Here is a 20,207-nt window from a genome sequence, read left to right on the forward strand (position 1 = left end):
CAAGTGTTCTGGAGCTTTCTGTGTGTTTTTCATGCACTTCCATTAAGCGTAACAGATGCTACCAACCTGGGTTGGACCCAATCCACATCTTGAAAATCTGAAGAACTACATGGTTCACAGGATCTCCCAGAAACGCATCTCGTTCCGGCTTTAGGCTTAAAAGACAGTTTCAAAGCAGCTATATGAAGAGCTCTGTTCCTTTAACTGCGTGGTAAAATACGCGTTCAGATCAGACATAACTTTCAGTCAGTTTAGACAATGGCTTTCGCACCATCAATTCAACAGACCAGCACCTACCCACGTTAGTGGAGTCTCTCCCACTAGGTTTACGTAACCTGTATTTTAAATCCAATCTCTTATTCTATTCTCACTTGAAAATCTGCCGGCTTGCCTCCAAGCAAGGAGAGGCACCAAATCCAAACCCAGAACTGAAGCTCCAGCTCCAATTTATTCACATCCTATAGTCCCTGTGTTAATGAATAAGGAATAAGGAGTTCTATGACAGCTCCTAATGACAGTTATTAGACACCTTTTTGTAGATGGGAGACAGCGAGACAAAAATCTTCTGTTTAAGAACTTTTGCATTTGAGGACATTATTCCAAAGTCCATTAGAATGTGGCTGCCAAGAACAGATAAATCCCAAAGACAAGAAGTGAGAAACATCTCTGCAGGTAAAACAGTACAAATTATAATTATACCTTGACTCCACAGGACACAGACATCCATGTTAAGGTGCATTAAAGCCCAGCAACATTCAGTTCCTTAATCGGACACTTTGGACACAATCTACTAGGAGTGAGATCCTTGAAGGCACTCTTGTGAAGGAGAGGGTCATACCTCTTAGTACTGATCACCTGCAATTCCTTAATTAGTCAAAACATTCATTTAAGATGCAGTTAAAACTAGTTCCATCCAAGTAACAGCACTGACAAAGGAAACCCTACAGAAGCCAGCGTGCCATAACAGAGTACCATAGATGTTCTTAGTGCAAAACAGGAATCTCATCTTATTGCCATTCCCAACAGTACTGTCAAACCCAGAACTGCCTCTGAAGCACCTGCAAACACCAGGGGAACTCATACCTTGAGGCAGCAGATAAAAACAACAATAGATGATTGCCTGTGTGTTAGAAAATGAAATGGAAGAAACTGCACGGCTGAAAGGAGGCCTCCTAGGTCATCATGCCCTGCTGGCACTACATCCCAAGACACCTGAAAAATACTGAATTCGACTTGAAAGTAGGTAGGTCCCAGCCTCTCTTCTTTCATTGCTCCAACAAGGTGGCTATTCCGGAACACATCTTTCATGCTAGCAATAGACAATACAGACTTACTGCCACTCTTCCATTACAACTGGTGGCAGCACTGTCCAAGACTACATTTAACAATGCAACACATGCCAATTTATCCTGGAATTTATCTGCAGAGAAACTCTCCAGAAGTAATATGTTTGGATGCAATTCTCACAACTCGGTGATTTAAATAATGTGCCTCTCAGCGATGGTCACGGTAGAGCTAATGCACATTTATGCTACTTCCCTTATCTGGAGATACAAGAACCTTGCTAGAAATTATATACAAATACTGCAGATCACTGTTACTCTGCAGGGAATACTGAGAATCAATACTCCCTTGCCAGGGGAAATACCAACTGAGGGAAAAAAGATATATCTGTGGATACAATGGATCATTTTACCGAATGTTTCCAGTATGACATTTATATCCATTGTTTTGGCATCTGTACTGCCAAGATTTGGAAAGAGGACACCAAAAGGTAACCAGCTGATCAATCAACATAGCAATTCTGATGGTCTTATTTAGAAACTGCAGCCAAGTTCAGTTTCACTGCCCAAAAGCTAACAATCAACAGTTACTTTTAACCAGTTGTCTGCCACAACACAATCAACACGATGCTGTAAAGCCCAACTGTCACTGAATCTTTGCCAACCAAGACCCACACTTCTCAATGATGATTAAAGCCATTCCGAATTCTGTGAAAACATGTTGCTGCATAGAGAAGGGAGACCCTGGCTCCAGTCTTGGTCTTGTAGGCACATGCACTAAATTCCCCTCCGAACCCCTGCCAAATCACTGCAGTGAGTAACAGGAGTGGGCTATTTACTTTTGTCCATGGCACCTTCCATAAAGACAGTATAATGTACTCTGCTTTACAGATGGGAACCAAGGAATATCTAGCTTCAAATAAATTTCACTTTTGCTGCCTTTTGCATAACGTATGGAATCAAAGACAGCAGAAACACAAGATATCGTCTTCTGACTGTTGAACCAGGAAAGCAAACAAAATCCTTTCCAGTGGATTTGGAGGCAATATCAAGATTCTTGCAGAATGTGTAACTTGGTAGCAATTTCAAAAGGTTTTAAGAAAAAAGAATATAAAGCAGCTTAAAAATTTGGCTCTTAGAAAGTTTGCTGAGCATCTTAAAGAAGGCACTGCAACGTTTTAGAGCAAGTGCTGTCTTACCCCTCTGTTGAACAGAGAATGGGATTGATTATTCCCAAAATGAACTTCAAAGCCCATTTCTTGGCCTGAGCATTTTTCTATTTTTTTTTCTTCTCTCCCTCACTAAGACTCTTGCTGATTCCCATTTCCTCCTCTGCAATGTCCACCTTTCTCTGACTTTCATAATCAGCACACGTCACTAAGATGTCCAAATGGAAGGGACAGCTGCTGTGCAAAGAGGAGAGGCCCTTTATCCTCTCAGCGAGCAAACACTTGCTCTTCAGACCAAGGAGAACCTACTACATGTTCTAGTACGTGACCATGGGGAGTCAGTTGAGCCTGTACATTCCTAGATAATGGGGCATTTACCTGGCCCTACCTCTTCTCTAAGGAATAGTAGAACAGATCAAATCTCCGCACAAAAATTCCACAGAGCTCAGACTCTTCACTATTTGGTTCTGCACTTACTCTCTTCCTCTCCTCTGCACCAACCAGACAGACCATTAACCCATAACTGGGGACTGCTCTGCTGAACAAGGTTTGCCTTCTATATAAAATACTTCAAAAACTTTAATGAAGAGCAACAGCAGCTTCTGTATTTAAGCACCTGTTAGCAAGCAGGGGGACAACCAAGAGCACTAATGGAGGAAAACATAAATCAAGGACTAAATATAAGGCTTGTAAGTTCTACATTTTTTGCTTCTCACAAAGACTTTAGTTATCACCCGGCAGAAGTCACCCAAGCCGGCTGAAATAAAGGGCCCAACATTAAAAGGATATAATTTGGAGGAAGGAAGTTCCAGCTTAAGACCTGATTGGCTAGTGCAAGATAACGCTGAAACACTGAAGACATCTGAGCATTGAGGTTTTCACGTCTGCTGAATTCCTGAAGTACCTCTACTGTGAGCATGAAGATCTGCCGCAGATCATCCTCCTATAGTCAGGATGAATACAATACATTAATAGGGTCTCTCAGTCATTAATTAAAAATGTTGATTAAAAAGAAACACTATTCTCAAGAAAAAAGAAATTTCTATTTTCATCCTGTTTTTCATTAAAATATAGAAAATATTCTGAAGTTGTCAGTCAGACCCTCCTCCCTTTTCCAAAATTAATAGATTATGTTTGTAAAGAATAAGGGGGGAAAGAAAAAAGATCTTCTCATCAATGCTGGTCAATAGAAGAAAAACGTAACAATATATTTTAACAACTGGTGGCAGAGAGAGTTGGTCTTTGCCATGAAAAAAAGTTGGTAAATTGTTCCACAAAAGTAGGTTTAAAGCAATGCTTTCACAAAAACATTTCTGGCTGGCCAAACAATACATCTGAGACAACCCGACTACACCATCTGCAATAACATTTTTAAATACATAGCTCTCCTTGGCTTTAAACCAAAGCTATATTTAAGACTATCATTGTTCCACAGAGTATTCGTTTTGTTTGCAATTGGTAGCCAAGGAATTAAAGAGTCCAACCGCATAAAGATCTGTGGCTCTATGTTTATAAAACGGGCAGAAAAGGACCGCACCTTTTTGATACGAGTTTTTTAAAAATACATTATCAGCTTTCCTGAAATAGCCAGTATCTGCATTTATTATATAATATTTGTCCTACCAAACGCTGTACTTGGCACTAGACAATACTTCTAATTCTCAGTGATTACACTTTAGAGAGACAGGTAGTCCATACTGGTATGGATATATATTGACAAAAAACACATTTTACCTGAAATATACGTTTGCAGTTCCCATGGAACTCCATGCTTAGTCCAATGTTGCTGGTTTTACTTGAACTGGAGAACTCGCTCAACAACGCCGTTAAAATGGAACAGGCCAAAGTTTGCTAAAAGATAATAAGGGGAAATAATATAACTAAAAGATGTCCAGTAACATAATACTACTTACATCGTCCTTAATTTTTTTATTAGTTTTTTTCTATGACATTTTTCTATTTCTATCTTTCCTCAGTTTCTTCTTACACAAACTAGAAGAAGTCAAACTTTCACGAGTAGAGATCCTTGGGTGAACCATCTCTGCAATCAAGGCTCCATCCTTACAAAAGAAATTCAAGTATTTGAGCAATATAAAAGCTAGCGCCTATGAAACCCAAATGGAAACCAAGCCATTTCCCAGGCGTGCTGTTTGCTTTCTCTCCCTGTGCACAGGTATTAGTTTCAGGGAAGATTCAGTTTCGACTTATTTCTAATGATCTAATAGTCCAGGTAACCCTGAAGTTTTTTGGCCCTTCTTTGCATTTGCTACACTTACCGTGTTGATATTTGATCATGATTAAATTTATACCACCTGCACCCACCTACTACATCTTCCCCCTCTCCCACCCTGCACATCCTCCTCACCCACCCCCCCAAAAAAAAGGACGAATATGCAGAAAGCCCTAATGCTCGAAAGCTTTTGGACACTTCCCTCCAAAGCACAACATCCACAAACCTCAGAAATAACCTTTAAAACTATTCCATTAGACCGAAGTCTCTGAAGTGATATAAAAACCGGTGAGAAAGAGGCATAGTGATTTTAGAGAGACAGAGCCATGAAGACTGAGGGTTTAAGTATCTTTTTCATTCTCAAAATTTAAGGTAAGGTAAATAATCCCTAAAACACAAGTTAAAAGCCAGCTTTCCTTTATGAAACCCACTGCTCCAGCCTTTGCTGCTGTTTTCTGAAATAAAATTAGCTTTTTTCCTGATGCCAAAGTTCAGTAACCGTCACCAGCCTTAATATTTTTTTTTGACTGATCATTGCACACCAATATTGCACAGTGGAGATGCAAGCAGAATGCACCAAACACAGTGCAACGAGCACAATAGAAACTGTATAACAATGAAAGGAAAACGCTTTTTGTTAAAGAGATCTCTTAACAAAAAAATTTAAATTTACTGGCTATCCTTCCAGACTCTTTGGAGCCAAGGTGCCAGGGATGGACAGAGGGATAGGAATTGTTAAAGGGTCACGCATGCCAGCAAGTGTCCAGGGGTTAAACAGAAATATGCACACTACCTCTGAACACCCGAAAGATTAAAGTGGAGATGATACTATTTATGCAAGCTCATACAACAGCTGAGACCAGTGCCATCCACCCACCAACTGCAACATCTTTGTTCAGAAATGCCTCTGAAGTCAGTACCTTGACCCCCCAGACAACTAGTTATCTTAGCCAGTATACACTAAATTAACATTCTTACTTGCTAAATAAGTCCCGGACAGATTGAACACAGCAGCTTCATGATAATAGATGGGCTTTCTCTTCTACCCTAGAATAAAGCTGTACGTCGGACCAGCACATTGCTGATCAGTTGCTATATCCAAGCCTTCCCATTTTAAAGAAATAACTGTTTACTTCAAGTGGACTATTTGTCACCCAGTCACCACTGTAACACGCCACGTATGGAAAAAAGCAACATTCAGCCAGTAAAAAACAGCATCGCGCTTTCAACTGCTCCAGCAAAAGTGCAGTTCTGTTAGTTCTCTACTAGACTTAGAAATAGTTCTAATTAGCTTAAATATTTCAGTAGTCTATTTCCAAATTTCTTTGTAAGCTATTTATACAATCAATATTTTTTCATTTAAAGGAGAACCAGATTTGATCCAATATAAAAAAAAAATAGCGTAGGTTAACAATGAGTTTGAAATCCAACAGTAAAAGTTCCATATTAAAAGAATTAATCTGAGTTAAAAAAAATCCCAAATTAAACCAAAACAAAATCCCCAAAGTTTGGCTCTAGAATAACGCTTCAGAGAAGACGACATGTTTTTAAAGCAATAATGCAAAGCTGACGGAGAACGCTTCCCAATTTCATGACATGCCAGGAGATGCAGAAGTCTCGCAAGACTGGAAATTTGATTACAAATAGTATTAGTTGAAATATATTTTTTCTCCTTCCACTTTCTCTGGTTTGTTTATATGGTATATAATAATTTATCCTTCCTGTTTGGTAGTAATGAGCTATACTGAACGATAAAATCATGTTCCAGATTTTTTGGTGTGCTATTCTCTTGATTTCAAGGAGAAATTTAAAAGGAAGGTTAAATTTTATGACTGATGGCAAAGAAAAATGGGTGCAGCTAGGCTGACTGAATCTACTAAGAGCCCGAGAAAGCAGCTTAAGTGACCGGATCAGACGCCCCAAATTTCAGTCAGAGCTACTTCCCTTAGTTCTGACATCAGCACCTGCTTTGAGCACGAAGGGAGAAGCGTGACACTATTAGTGATCTCCACACTTCATTCCCTCCAGCAGCCTCAGTGAACACCAGGGCACACCGCACCCCTCCACTCTCCTCCCTCCCACTGAATTCGCAGCATCCCATCAACTCCTTCACCTTGGTGTTTCAGTACCTGGGGTGCAAACCCTGCCCCACTGCCTCACCACCCCAAGGGTGCTGTGCGCACTATGGGCACATTCACAGTGACCCTCCTGCCACTACGTGCATCTGCGCTTACTCCTTGCGTTCACGAGGAACTGTAAGTACTCCCGTATACCCAGGTCACCAGAGCAGGAGAAGACCCAAGATCAGATATTGGCCAGTATTTGAAATTTACTGCAACAACAGGCTGCGAGGAGGTTGCTTGAGATTCTTTTCCTAGAAGGTAGGTGCCAACCCCCGAGAGCAAAAGAACAGATGAAGCGCAGTAACCGGTCCTTGCAGTTCCAGCATTCGCACGGAGCGGCACACCAGACCACCGCTGCTTCCCAAAGACCCCAGCAACTTACACAGACTGCTGTGCAGGGCAGTAAGATTGCCATTTTCATGTGGATATTAACACACCCATTAGCTTCAAAGAACACATGCCATCGACGGAACTCTTCTGAATACTCAGTAACAGTTCAGAAACTCTGCAATAAAGCTTCGGTAAACTTCACTAAAAGTCAAATTTTACTTTATGAAAAGTAACGACTAATATTTTGAAATAAATTTTTAAAATTTACACGTACGTTTGGTATGAAGATGTAAAGTACCTCAACAAAAATGCAGGCTGTTAGAAAAGAGACCTCAAAAATCTGAACAACGTAATTTCAGATAAACCAATACAATTGTGCTCTGTGAAAGAGTTACTTCCTCCTACGCACAATAAAATTGAATGCATTTAATACATGTAAAGTTCTAGGTCGAGCGGTTTTTTGTTTTGTAGTGACTTTTTTTTAGGTTTTTGCCACACCACAGAAGAGATTAACAATCCAGTTTAGTAACACCATACAGTAATAAGTAGAAAACGCATGTGACTCTGGGCATCATATTAAAAGTCAGATCTGAATGTCTATGGCACAGTAATGCCATTAACTTCATACCAGTAAGAGTACACCTCTGAACCTAGTTTGACTCACTCGCGAGCAATTTCACCAGTTCTGCCACAAGTACATACCCAAACAATAACCCCATCTAACAAAATCAAATACTTCTCTTGCTGAGAGCGGACTGCCTCTGAGAATAGCTTGGCACTCACCCCAGTTCGCTTTATTACCAGGAATAAACTTTATGAAAGATCGCTATACATAAAATAGACTCTCAGCTGCTCCAGCAGAAGATCAATGGGACTTGTGATAAGAGATTAACTTGGCAATCAGACACCCAGTAGTAACATCGTTTTAGCGGTTTTCTTTTTAAACTACTCTAAAAAAAACCCTCACAGACGCTACAGAAAGACCATGCACCATTTAACAGTAAAGAATATTTATATATCATTTATAAAATTCAGATGCAGAAGGTAAATGCGACCTGTTCCTCCAAATGGAATGTCCCTTATAACAAAAGTTAAAGCCATAATGTTCGAAGGGATTTCACACTTGTGCCTGGGCTGCCCATGGAATAAGTGAACTGCTTCATTTCAGGGTAGTTAGGTTACAAAGCCTCTGAAAGGAAGAAGAGTTCAAATTCAGCTTAGGAAAAAAAGAACATGTGGTACACCAGCTCTGAAGCAGCAAAGCCAACAGACAAAGCAAAATGAACCTCACACTCAGTAGGTTTCCTCAGTTCTAAATTCGGAGCAGAGATATAGCTAGGCTGTCAGAGGTTTGATGAAAACAATGCCTCCCCTCTCTTTCTGCAAGTGTCATTTATATCTACAGAAAAATGTAATATCTTAAAAAAAAAATAAAGGTCTCACCTGAACAGAGAAATCATAACATCTGCCCGGTTACATCAGATCACTGCCAGCCTGAATATGCATTTAGAGGACATTTGTCCTCATGAGTATAATGTAAAGTCCGTTACTGAAACCAAAGGGAGGTCTCAAGAAGGATTTAATAATCCCTAAACCATCCCATTTTAACTTGCACAAGAGCAAGAAGAATCAAAGACTAAATCTATTGGAGGTAGAATTTGCTGTGCTGCTCCTAGGTGATAAAACTGTCACTCTGTAGTGACAATATGTCAAAAGCAATTTTACCACACAAATTGCTTAAAGCCAGACTTCCTTTCTGAAGGCAGTAAGACACTTCTTCCCTCCCTTTCTTGCACAAGCTCAGCTGTATTTGCTAACGTTTCCAGCGTATCTACATCTCCAGAATGTAAGATGCAGCTCCAGATGGACGGCCACGGGACCAAAAGGAATACCATGATGTACACAGAGTAACTGGGGCCACTCCATCTTTTCAAGGTCTGAGTATTGCAGTTGAGGGAGGGGAACCCAGGAGCTGAAGTAGCTCCCAACCAAAGAAAACCAGAATGTATTCTGAAGACATATAAACAAGCACCGGGAAGAACCCACTGGGTTTTATCTGTTTGTTCCTTCCCCAATGAGCCAACAGTGGAAAAAAGCTGTAGAGCGGGGACAGGATGATAGGAATAGGACCCACAGCTGCAGTTGTGTGCTGCCAGCAGTGAGGGACTGGCTGGGCAGCGCACCCCCTTCCTCCTGTTCCCCCTCCGCCACCACACAAAGACAGACAAACAGCACCACGTTAACACACCGCACGTACAGGGGCACAACAGGCAAGATCCTGCTTCCCTTCCTCGGGGAGACGCAGGCAAACCAAGCTTGAGCTGAGAAAGAGAAAACCAACTCCTCTGCGAATCACTGGGGGCCACAGGAAAATGATCTTGTGGCATTTGAAGCATGCAGGCTTTGGCCACAGAGAGAAGGGAACTAGCAGCCTCTACTAATAATGGAAGAGGTCCGGGCAGAGTTTCCTGCAGCTTAGGGTGCAAACCATGCTCTTCTGTGTTTCTCTGTGAACAGGCAAAGTTGTAAAGGAGAAATCAAGAAAAGAAAAAAAAAAAGAGCAATCTCATCCAAAAAAGTGAAGGTCTGAAAAGCCATTTTTCTAGAGACAACATATCCTGCTGCGGGTTCTTGTCTGAAAGGCACCAGTAGAATCTCCACTCCTTCGGTAGCTGCATGAACAAATCCAAGTCTTTCAATTAAATTCCAAATAATGAATGGTAAGACTAGCCGTGCAGCTTGCCATCAGTGTCACCCAGCTTTAAATACAGGCCATCCTGGCAAGTGCTCTTTGGCCAGCAGCTCTCCCCCCACTTTGCCCAGTACTCATTTCTGGTCCTTCCTGCCCCTCTCTGCCTGCCACGCTGCCAGATGCGCCAGAGGATCTGCATTACCATTAGGGCTGTGCCCTACAGCAGATCTGCTTAAAGAAAAGAAAAAAAAATGGCAGTTAGAAGGGAGAAGGCTGGTTGTTTTTAAGTAGACTCCCACACTTCGCTACTGAACGTATATGTTCAAAGGGGCAGTACCTCCGAGAGGAAGAGGGACTAAAGCCTGAGTAGCTAGGGTCAGGAACTCCTCCAAGAGGCTTTTCCCCTCCAGACTGTTTATTTGTGTGTGACCAGAGTAATAGAAGAAACATAGGTGCTACCCGTGGAAAGGCACCGTTTCTTCCTTCCCAGTGAGTCTGAGACCTTCAGGTGAGGGCCTCCACACGTGCACATCTTGAGAGATGGCAGAATTGACACAACTAAGAGTTCTGGATGCCGTACCTAGAGCAGGGGGCACGCATCTCTCCTCTGGATCACGTCTCCTCACTTCCCAGCCCTGCCTTTGGAACTGTAGCTCTATTGAAAATTATACCAATTTCTAATGTGGAAGTCATGAAGCAACTACGCTGGAGTCTCGCGGTATTGCTTCTCCAGTAAAGTAGGCTCTCTCTCAACGCAAAAACCGGAAAACTTTAAAAGGCACCCTGGTTCACACAACTACCAAATACTTGTGTTTTAAAGGTCTCTTACGTTTCTATTACTTTCAGCCTCATATTTGGATCCCTAAAATTCCCAACCCATCTTTAACACTCTTAGGCCTTTACAGAGCACTTGTCATCATAACGGAAACAGCTTAAATACCCTGGTTTACCATCTGTTTTTCATACTCAACATGTCTCGAGGGCAGTAAGGTTCATAGGACAAGGCAATCACTTTATTAGGCCAGAAGATGCAGCTGAGGGTAGAGGGGGGGAACTTAACACATTCTTGTCAAAATTGAGTAAGTCAAGAGAGCCTCTCCAACTCCTACCCTACCACGGGAGACAGCAACAACTGGACAGGGATCCAGAAGTTAAATTCCTCTTAAAAAGAGAAATAAGAACCATAAATACTAAATAAATGTAACTAGGTGTCTATACAGCCTTTATTATTGATAATTTCAATGAGGATGAATGCCTAGAGTTCTGTTTATTAATATTTCCCACTGCTCACATGAAATCCATCCACAGCACATTCCTCAGCAGTTGGGTAACTGACGCATCTGAATCTCCTGTCTTGCCCAACTATAACCATTGGAAACAAACCAACAAATGTACAGATTTTAAGAAAGAAGGAACTGTTAGAATCCCAGAGCTCTTCCACTAAATCTTCACTGATTTTCTTACAGAAATATTTACAGAAAAATTTAGGCACCAGGTATGGATCTTTATATTGGAATATTTTCTTCTGTATACACTGTAGAACGTAATTAAAAAATGCAGCTTCTGTTGTTTCCCAGTCCTGTGTCAGGTTTACAGCTGCTGGACCCCTCTGCATTTGTCTACCCATATTCTGGAAGAAATCAAAGTGTGACTCATATCCTAGTCCAGTTTTAAACAAAGTCCATCTGATTCTGTTCACACGCTGACCGGTTCCTCCTCCTGGGACTCAGACACCTTCGCTGCCAAGATGCTTGTCCTTCTGGCAGGGATGAAGGACAAACGAAACCCTTCAGCTATGCAAAAGCAGAATATTTAACACAAAAAGAAAAGGCCAAGAAATTGAAGGCATCTATAGTTGAGAAGAACTTGGCTCACAGAGTTTTCCAAAGTCTTGAAATCAGTGATAGAAAACATGTATTTAGTATTTTATGATTGGCCCATAAGAGCATGTCTACTGCCAGAAGCTCTGTCTCCCAGAGATGAGTATTTTGAAGAGATCCTGAAATTGCTTTTGGAGGGAGATTACCGACTCTCCTTCACGAGCAGGACTTATGTTGATATTACAGGAGGAGTCAGGAAAAACAAAACCAGGAACTCCAAAGCTAATCTTTGTCCTCCCAGAGGATTACTACATAAACTCATTTATAAATTAATAGGCAGCCAGATCCTCCGTAGTTTTCTTTCCCTTCAGACAGAGGTTTCTTCCACAAGATCCACAAAGGTCCATACAGCAGAGCAGCAGCGGCAGGAGCCAGCACTCCAGGTTCAAGCTCTGGCTCTAACCACACATTCTTGCCACCCCTGTAGTATTAGCTCTCCTTGGGTCCCTATTATTTCCTTAACGTGTGGACTGTGTTCCACTACTAAGATTACTTAATGCTAAAGCCATCTTTTTTATCTCCTGTCCACTTCCTTCCTTTCATCACTATTCCTCTCCTTCTCTCCCTTCCAATCTCCTTTTCATTTTCTCATTCTCAACAGTTCATCCATCAGTCTTGCTCCCATGTCAGTTTGCCACACATTACTCAACATATTACTCAACTCACCTTCAAGTTCCATCCTCAAAACACATCCATTTCTAAAGATACTTTTAACTAATACTCAAGAAGTTAGGGTATTAAGCATACCAAATCCTTCTGAAGGCCACAGGCAAAGGACAAAGTACCATCAGTATTTGCTGCTGTTCTTATCACACCGACCTCCAGGACTTGACCTTGACAAGATGTAATGAAAAGCCCCAGATTTCATGGAGCAGGAGTGCCTAACACACAAAACTAACGCAGATGTCTGACAGCAACTGGGTGGAGGGTTGCATGGAAAGGAAAAGAGTAAATACCTAACTTTATTCTTGTAACAAAGAAGGGCCAGGAAGATTCAGAGCCAGCAGGCAGGAGAAAGCAAGTGGGAAACAGGCAAGAAACCATTTCACTCTTTTTTTTTTTTATAAAGGACTTTCTCTCAATTGCAAACTGCTGTAGAAAGCCTTTATCAACAGCTAAGAGCTACATTTGAGAGCTTTAAACATTTTAAAATATGAAGTGACCTGCTACTGACTCTCTGTGATACTTCTCAGCTGCTGGAGCAAACCTCAGGTAGGAAGACAGCACTGAATGGCCACTAGGCCAAAAGAAACAGGGAGCAGAAGCCTGGGAAAGATACGAAAACTGACCAAGAGACTCAGCAGACAATCAGGAGTCAAAAAAGGTATGTCAGACTTCTAAAATGTGTGTAGAAGGCTGGAGGCAAGAGTGCATCACAGGAAAAACGCGTTAAGAAAGTGGAAGGAGTCAGGGAGGCACAGCAGGCTGAAAAACATCTGCTGATCTCTCCCAGCAGCCATATGCCAGCCTCCTCCCTGACCTGGGTGGAGACCTGTTTTGACACGTCTCCAGTGAAGCGCAGAAACACCTGTGACGCTGCACGGCACTGTCCTGACAGCGCACCTTGGATCTCGAAAGCAGTGCTGCGCCCTTGGATTCACGCTGCACCCTGCCTGAAGCACCCTCAGCTGAGGCTCCAGCCAGCAGCGAGGCAGCTGCCCCACTGTGGTTCCACATGACCCTATGGGCACAGCTGAACACTACACAGACACGGGTATAAAAAACCCACCACCTACCCAGAGCTGAAACATTAGAGTGGATAATTCATTGTATGGATTATTTCATACAGCTTTTCTAAAGTATTACACGGAAGAGGCGTGCCCTGAACCCGCTCAGAACTCAGTTGTGTGGCAGGTACTGCGCTAACACACAATCTTATTACTGCTTACGATTGAGTGTGCCAACTCCTCGGTCACATGAAGCTGTGCCTGTACCAGAGTTTTTCTGGCAGCCAAATCTCAGAAGATTACAAGAACGTTTTTATGAATGAGAACTATTATACAGTATAAAGCCTCATACATCCATGGGAGCATGCGTTTCTAACCAGCTTGCCAAAGACTAACAAACCTAGACTGTGCCTTACAGAAAAGATGTTCCAGCAGCATATTAGCATATCAAAATAGAAACCATCATTACATACTCAAGACATTTTCAATACCAGTTTAAAACTTGAGCACAAACACTTTGGAAAAATTACGGATAAAGGAATACTTGTGAAGAGAGGTGGATAAAGGGAAATGAGGAACTAAGACAGACTTGGTCTCTGTATGGCGGCAGCAAGCAGAACTTGGAGGAGAGTGAAATATTGCCCCTTCCCCCAGCCAGAGCTGCTCTGGGACATGCTCTGTGGTGTAGCCAGCCCGGGGTGATATACTTGGAGCAGGAAGCCGTAGCTTGCTGTATGCTGTGGTCAGCGCAGCGTGTCTGTATACTAGTGCAGGCAGAGAATTCAACTCTAGACGTTGGACTGTGCAAGAGTTAGTTCAAAAACGACTCCTCTGTCAACAGCCAGGTTGCTATTTCTTCCACTTTTGTATCTTTACAGAAAGATCATACAAAACACATGAGCATATGCACTGGCATGCACAAAACTTGAAACCCTCAGTTGAAATTCCATTTTAATAACAAGGCTATGTTTCCTGGAAAAAAGCATGAGCTCAGCATTGTTCTAAACAAATACCTATTTCTTTCCAAATACGTGCAACCAAAAGGTGGAAATGCTCTCCTCTAGCTAAAAAACTGTGAAATGAATGTTTACAAGCGTAACTGACCTTTCCACACCCTGGAGGGGTACCACTTGTGCTCAGAGGTGACACGCTATTTTTAGGACCATGACATGAGCTGCACTACCTCTAGTACACTTTGATCAAATTTTCAGAGTTAAACATTTGTGCTCACATCGAATACAACTGCTGCTCTAAATGCTCAGCAGTGTTACGAGCCGATTCCCTCAAGGTTTTTGTCCGAGAAAAGTTTTAGTTAAATTTTCATCATGGAATCTACGTACTCTTCAATTTTCATTTGGTAGGAGAAAAATCACCTCTCTTTAATCTCTAGTTACATGCCTCTATTATGACCTATTCTAAACTTATCTCCTGGCAAAGCAAACGGAATTTCACTAAATGCATAGATAGACATTGGACACCTTGTTTCCACTTTGAGCTCAGTATGGAAGGTAACACTTACCCCTAGAAGTATGACATAAAATCTAGAGTAAGTTTTGTATTTCCATTCCACATTTCACTTCCTCAGACCCCTTTGTCTCCACCTACCCGACTCCCAGAGAACAGCAGAGGTCTCTGCCTCTGCTTGGTACCTATTCCAACAGCTGAGACTCAGGAGGCAGCAGCTCTGCACAGAGGGAAGGGGAGCAGAGTGCGTCCAGAACCAGCCAGCTAATGGAAAAGCCATTCTAGATCATGCTGTTACTAAAGAAATCCAGAGAAACAAACAAAAAAACAAACCCGTGCACTTAAAGCGACTATTCAGAGAAACCTATTCCCTAAAAATTATGGTGTAATTGTGTACCAAAGAGCTGCACGTACTACTCCTAGTCCCAAAACATTCAAAATTCTCCTACCTTAGTAAATGATTGCTTAAATAGCTGTCAACTTAATTACTCATCTTATTTTTCAGGTAAGATTTTACAGTCGCTAAGTATATAACTTATGCTGCTGATACAGGCTGCTTAAAATTTGAAGAAAAAAAGTAAGGTACTTACCACAGTGGGGTTACCGCTGCTGATCAGCTGGCTGACTTCATGAAAAATGCTTTTGCAGTCGATTGATTTGTCTAACGATCCCCGTTTCACTATCACTGCTACTGCTAACAGAATCTGCTCCCGAACGTACTTTTGAAGGCTGTAAACAACAATGCAAAAATATACATATTTGCAAATAATGATGAAAATCAACGCTCAATAAAGCTTTAAAGACTTTTTTCCCCAAAAAACATTTTATATGAATTCATAAGAAAAACGGACGACTCTCCAGAAGCCAGCCAAGTGTGAAGAGTGGAAGACAGCTATTGCTGACGTGGTCTTGCACAGCTACCCTGGGAAACAAAAGGGTAGCACAGACTTCATGCAGACTCCCACCTATTGGAAAGTATTTTTCCGTACTTACTTAGGCCTTTGTAAGACATAAGTTAGAAGGAATGTTCTCAGCGACTCGATGCTAGTCTTTTCCAAGAGAATCCATTCTCTTACAACTGCTTCCATTATCGCTGTAGCAGCTTGAAAAAGGACATAGTCCACTTTACTCGTTTCTGTGGGGAAAAACAAAGGCAACCTGAGTATCATGAGAAGGCACAGCTAAGCTTGTATGCATTTCCGACAAAAAAAGTTTATGGAATTTGCTTTATTATTAAATAGAATTTTGCTGCTATGAAAACAAACAAAAAATTTACAACTCGAAAGGGGGGAAAAGCAATCAATAACCCAATTATCAAATTGTCCAACAGAATTCAAGTCAGTGACTCGGGGGAAGGGAAGTTGGATGGGCAAGGAGACTGGGCCAAAGATCAGGAATAAGAATGCTAACACAGCTGTGAACAAAATAAAAAAGATTATGGATTTAGTCCCAATAATTAAGATACGATTAATTTGAGAGGCATGCCAGAACTGAAGACTCCTCTAACATGTGGGTGCTTGCCTTTGGGTGCATAAAACTACATGTATTTTATGGGTGATAATGAGAAGTAAGTCCACTTAAGTTCACACCTAAAGACAACACTTGTGTTTAATTACCAAAACAAAAGCTTTACAGACTAGTGTATTAAGATTTTCTGCATCATGTTCAAGCATTTGTATTTATCTTGAGGTAATCAAATAACTTCCAACCACAGCATGGGAATCACTAGCCTTTATCATCTGATTGCTTTGCACAGAGATGAGCTAAAGAATCTAGAAAGAGATGTTATGGAAAAGGTAACAGTTTGGCTGACTATAAAGTACAACTTAAAGAGAACCCCCAGAATCTGAATTTCATTCATATGACAACAGAAAGTTACGGAGACTTTTGATTTATTCCTTTGCTTTTAAAAATGTTAACTTAGAAATAGCAGGCAGTATCTCAGTGGCCAGATCTGAGTCCTCAAAACATTCTGAGCTCTCTAGAAAACATACAAAGAACATTCAGAAAGGTGTAGCCACAGCATGGGAAAAGCATAAAACATGAAAAGGTGAATAAAACTCCTGAACAAGAAGTGGAGTTTGAGCTATGGTGGGTGACCTGCCAGGCCTAGAAAAACTGGATTTGCCTGAGAAAACCTTGGTCATGGGATGATGGGCTTTAAATGACTAGAAAACATTCTCCCCCTGATTATATATACGAAAATTTATAATACACCTTTCCTTTCTACAAAAGTTCTACATTCAAGAGAGCAGCCAATTTACTAAGACGTTTTAAAGTAATGAGGCTTCAAATCTAAACCCTACACAGGTAAACACGCATAAATCAAAATAAACCACCTTTAAATCTACTTAGCATAATTTGGAAAACTAAGTAACCACTTAAAAGATTAATGTGTATGTCTAACACATACATAAAAACGATCCAGATTATTCCTGCGTAGGAATTTTAATTTTGGCATTTTTTGAACTTCGGGTCTTTGGCTTTTCAAACTGTACAAAGCTCACACAAAAAGAGAACGCTATTAAAAAAGAACAGCATGGAATTAATTTCTCCTTTGCATCCAGTGCCACAGTTGCACAACCGCAACCGTCAACTGCACAGACCTCCAGCACTGCTGGTAAGCTCCTAACTAGCCAGCGCACCATCACCCTCTACGTGAAGTCACCAAAGAAAGGCAGGACAAGTCTTGCCAGGACGTTTAACAGCTACGAGCTGACAGCAGAAGAACGCAGAGCCTCATGCTTCCTGGGTTCAGCCCCAGGTTTTCAGGAAACCGCACGGTAGTGGCTGGTCTTAGGCTCGTCATCTCCATTGCCCTCCTGGTATCATTCATACATTCTTCTTCCTACAAACGCCGTCGACATCCTCGTTATCTCTCCCTACTTCCATTCCAATTCCTGTCTTGACCACTTCTTTCTCTTCCTAAAGCCATCTACTCTGACCCTCTGGTTCCCACCCATCCTTACCTGCACATATCCCTTCAGGACACTTCAACTCTTCCACCCTTCATCACAGAAAGCTTGTTTCCCTTCCCTGGTTCCTGATTTCATAGTTCTTGCCTCTCCCTTCCCAACTCCCAAGTCTTAGCTAGCTGTGCTTTCCGAGCAGACTGTACAAACACTTCCTCAAGCAACACAAAGTTTTGGGAAATGTCTGTCACTTCCAGGTCTCCACATCGCAATTGCCTGCACTGCCAGGAAAAACCTGCCCCACGTGGAAATACGCTGTTTTCTCAGTGGTGGGAGCATATGAACAGTTTAAGGCCATAATATTTCTAGACAGCCAAAAGGCATTAAAAATAGGATTACACTCCTTCCAACCAGCCACATTTCAGAAGAAAAAAAAAACGTCTGCAGTGATAGTTCATTATTAATGCTAAATTGAATTCCCTTCTTTGAGAAAATGCGGTGTCTTCCTGAGTTTGCATTACTTATTTCTGATTAACGACAAATATATTACGTATCAGAGAACAAAATGGTCTACAAATAAACCTAAGCATGTTCTTTCACCCACTTAAAATTCTCTAAAAATTGATACAAAAATAAAAAGCGGCAATTTTGCTGACCCATAGAGCAAAAAGTGCGATTACAGTCTTCAGGACCAGATGAAGTACTATCACAATATACCAAAACCAGAAGAAACTCATTTGTAGGAAGAATTTTGGTTGGGGACTGGGTATAGGAAAGGAACCACACCCTGCTCTATATATCACAGTATAGTTTAACACCACAGTAGTAGCCCTGCAATACTGGCACCACAATATCGATGCATTTTAAGTCTCTAGTAGATTTAGAAATAATCATTTAAAAAATACTGTAGAATGGATTCAGCATGAAAATAAACATATTTTAAACGTTATTCTAATATTTCTCTAATTCTTTGAAAGAAAAGCAGCTTGTGTTTCTGGCATGTGTTCTTTTCCAAAATATCCGTGTTTTCCTCACCATGTTTCAGAGTCAGCTTCCACTGAAACCTCCCCAGCACTCACTTCTGGCCTCTACAGTGGTGCTGAGCAGGAATCTTACATGCTTACTGCTCCTCCAATTTTCAGCTTACTTAGCTGCCAAACTCTAGTAAGTCTCTCTAGCGCCTATAAAACCAGATTTATTTTTAAAGACTTGCAGCACAACCACATTTACAGCATTTCCATTAAAACCTGAGAAATTTCTGATAAAAGGTGATACCTACCTATCTCTTTCCTTTTGCCACAGGTATAATCCCACAAAACTTTGAATCAATACTCTATTGCTTCTACCAGGCAGACAAACTTTTTGTTTAAAACATTGCAGTTATGCTGTTAACAGCAACTTACTAGGACATTCAGCCTGAAATAAATTCTCATCATGGAAAGTTTCAACACCAGTGCAAAATCTGGCAGAAGTGTATAACATTTCACCATTGGTTGATTTAATAGGAAGCATCAAGCCAAGCAATCACGCTACAGGCTGTGCTACAAGCCTCACAGATTAGACTGGATTACAATAATTGTGTCGCAGAGGAAACCTGAGTCTATTAAATCAGTTTAGGAACTCAGCTAAGCAACGTTACCCTTCACAGCTTTAAAGCTGCCAGAAACAAACCCGAATAGGGCAGCGATACACTCTACCCTCCATCAAAAAACACCCCTCAATAAAATCGCAATGGATGTCCATATTCCCAGCTGCAAATGAACAGAACAGTTCCAGTTAAAAAAAGTTAAGTTAAATTTACTTATTAAAACTTACCCAAAATGTGTTTGCAAACAGCAAATGGTGATTTTGACTTTCTAAATGATAAGAATATGTGCTCGGCATGTTGGCGTTGTTCATTATTGACCATGGAAGGTGGTGCCTGAAAGAAAAGAGGGGAAAAAAAAAAAGTTTAAAGCACTACAACCCCATCCCAATTGTAAATATGTATGATTGACGTCAGGAACTTGTGTTTGCCTTGTCAAACAGCAAGCCCAGGTCTCTCTTGGTAAAACCGCCTGCTCCTTCTCAGTCACGGCTTCTTATATACCGCTATGTACTTATATCACATGCACCTAAGTGTGATTATTGAGACACCAGGCAGAGAGTAAATAATTCTAAATACTGTTTTCCTAATGATGCTTCTGAAGAAAGATAAAAGCCAGATCTAAATTCAACCCAATCCTTTTTCTACTCAAATCAAAAGTATCATTACAGACCACTAAATGCTGCTACACACACTCACAAAGCACTATGTAGTTCTACATCTGTGTTAAAATTGTATAATTTTAATTGTATATAATTTGAATATTTAATTTGTATATAATAATATTTAATTTGAGTATTTAATTTGTATATAGTTTGAATTGTATAATAAATTAAAGGGATTAAAAGATGACTATGGGTATGTTCTAAAAT

At 41.0% G+C, this 20,207-nt stretch overlaps 1 protein-coding gene across 1 annotated transcript in view; it reads right to left on the reverse strand.

The window, feature by feature from the left end:
- The window catches only part of XPO4 (exportin 4), a 52,723-nt gene extending 33,058 nt beyond the window's left edge, over positions 1 to 19,665 (reverse strand). The window contains exons 1-5 of the mRNA XM_010135579.1: positions 19,566 to 19,665; positions 15,832 to 15,973; positions 15,429 to 15,567; positions 4,187 to 4,303; positions 3,242 to 3,395 (exon numbers count right to left, since the gene is read on the reverse strand). Coding sequence (XP_010133881.1) covers positions 3,242 to 3,395; positions 4,187 to 4,303; positions 15,429 to 15,567; positions 15,832 to 15,973; positions 19,566 to 19,659 — 646 coding nt within the window. The 5' untranslated portion in view covers positions 19,660 to 19,665. The remainder of the gene's footprint in view (positions 1 to 3,241; positions 3,396 to 4,186; positions 4,304 to 15,428; positions 15,568 to 15,831; positions 15,974 to 19,565) is intronic.
- Between the last annotated feature and the right edge of the window lie 542 nt (positions 19,666 to 20,207).

This window comes from Buceros rhinoceros, unplaced genomic scaffold (assembly GCF_000710305.1).
Source record: "Buceros rhinoceros silvestris isolate BGI_N320 unplaced genomic scaffold, ASM71030v1 scaffold20134, whole genome shotgun sequence".
Lineage (NCBI taxonomy): Eukaryota > Metazoa > Chordata > Aves > Bucerotiformes > Bucerotidae > Buceros > Buceros rhinoceros.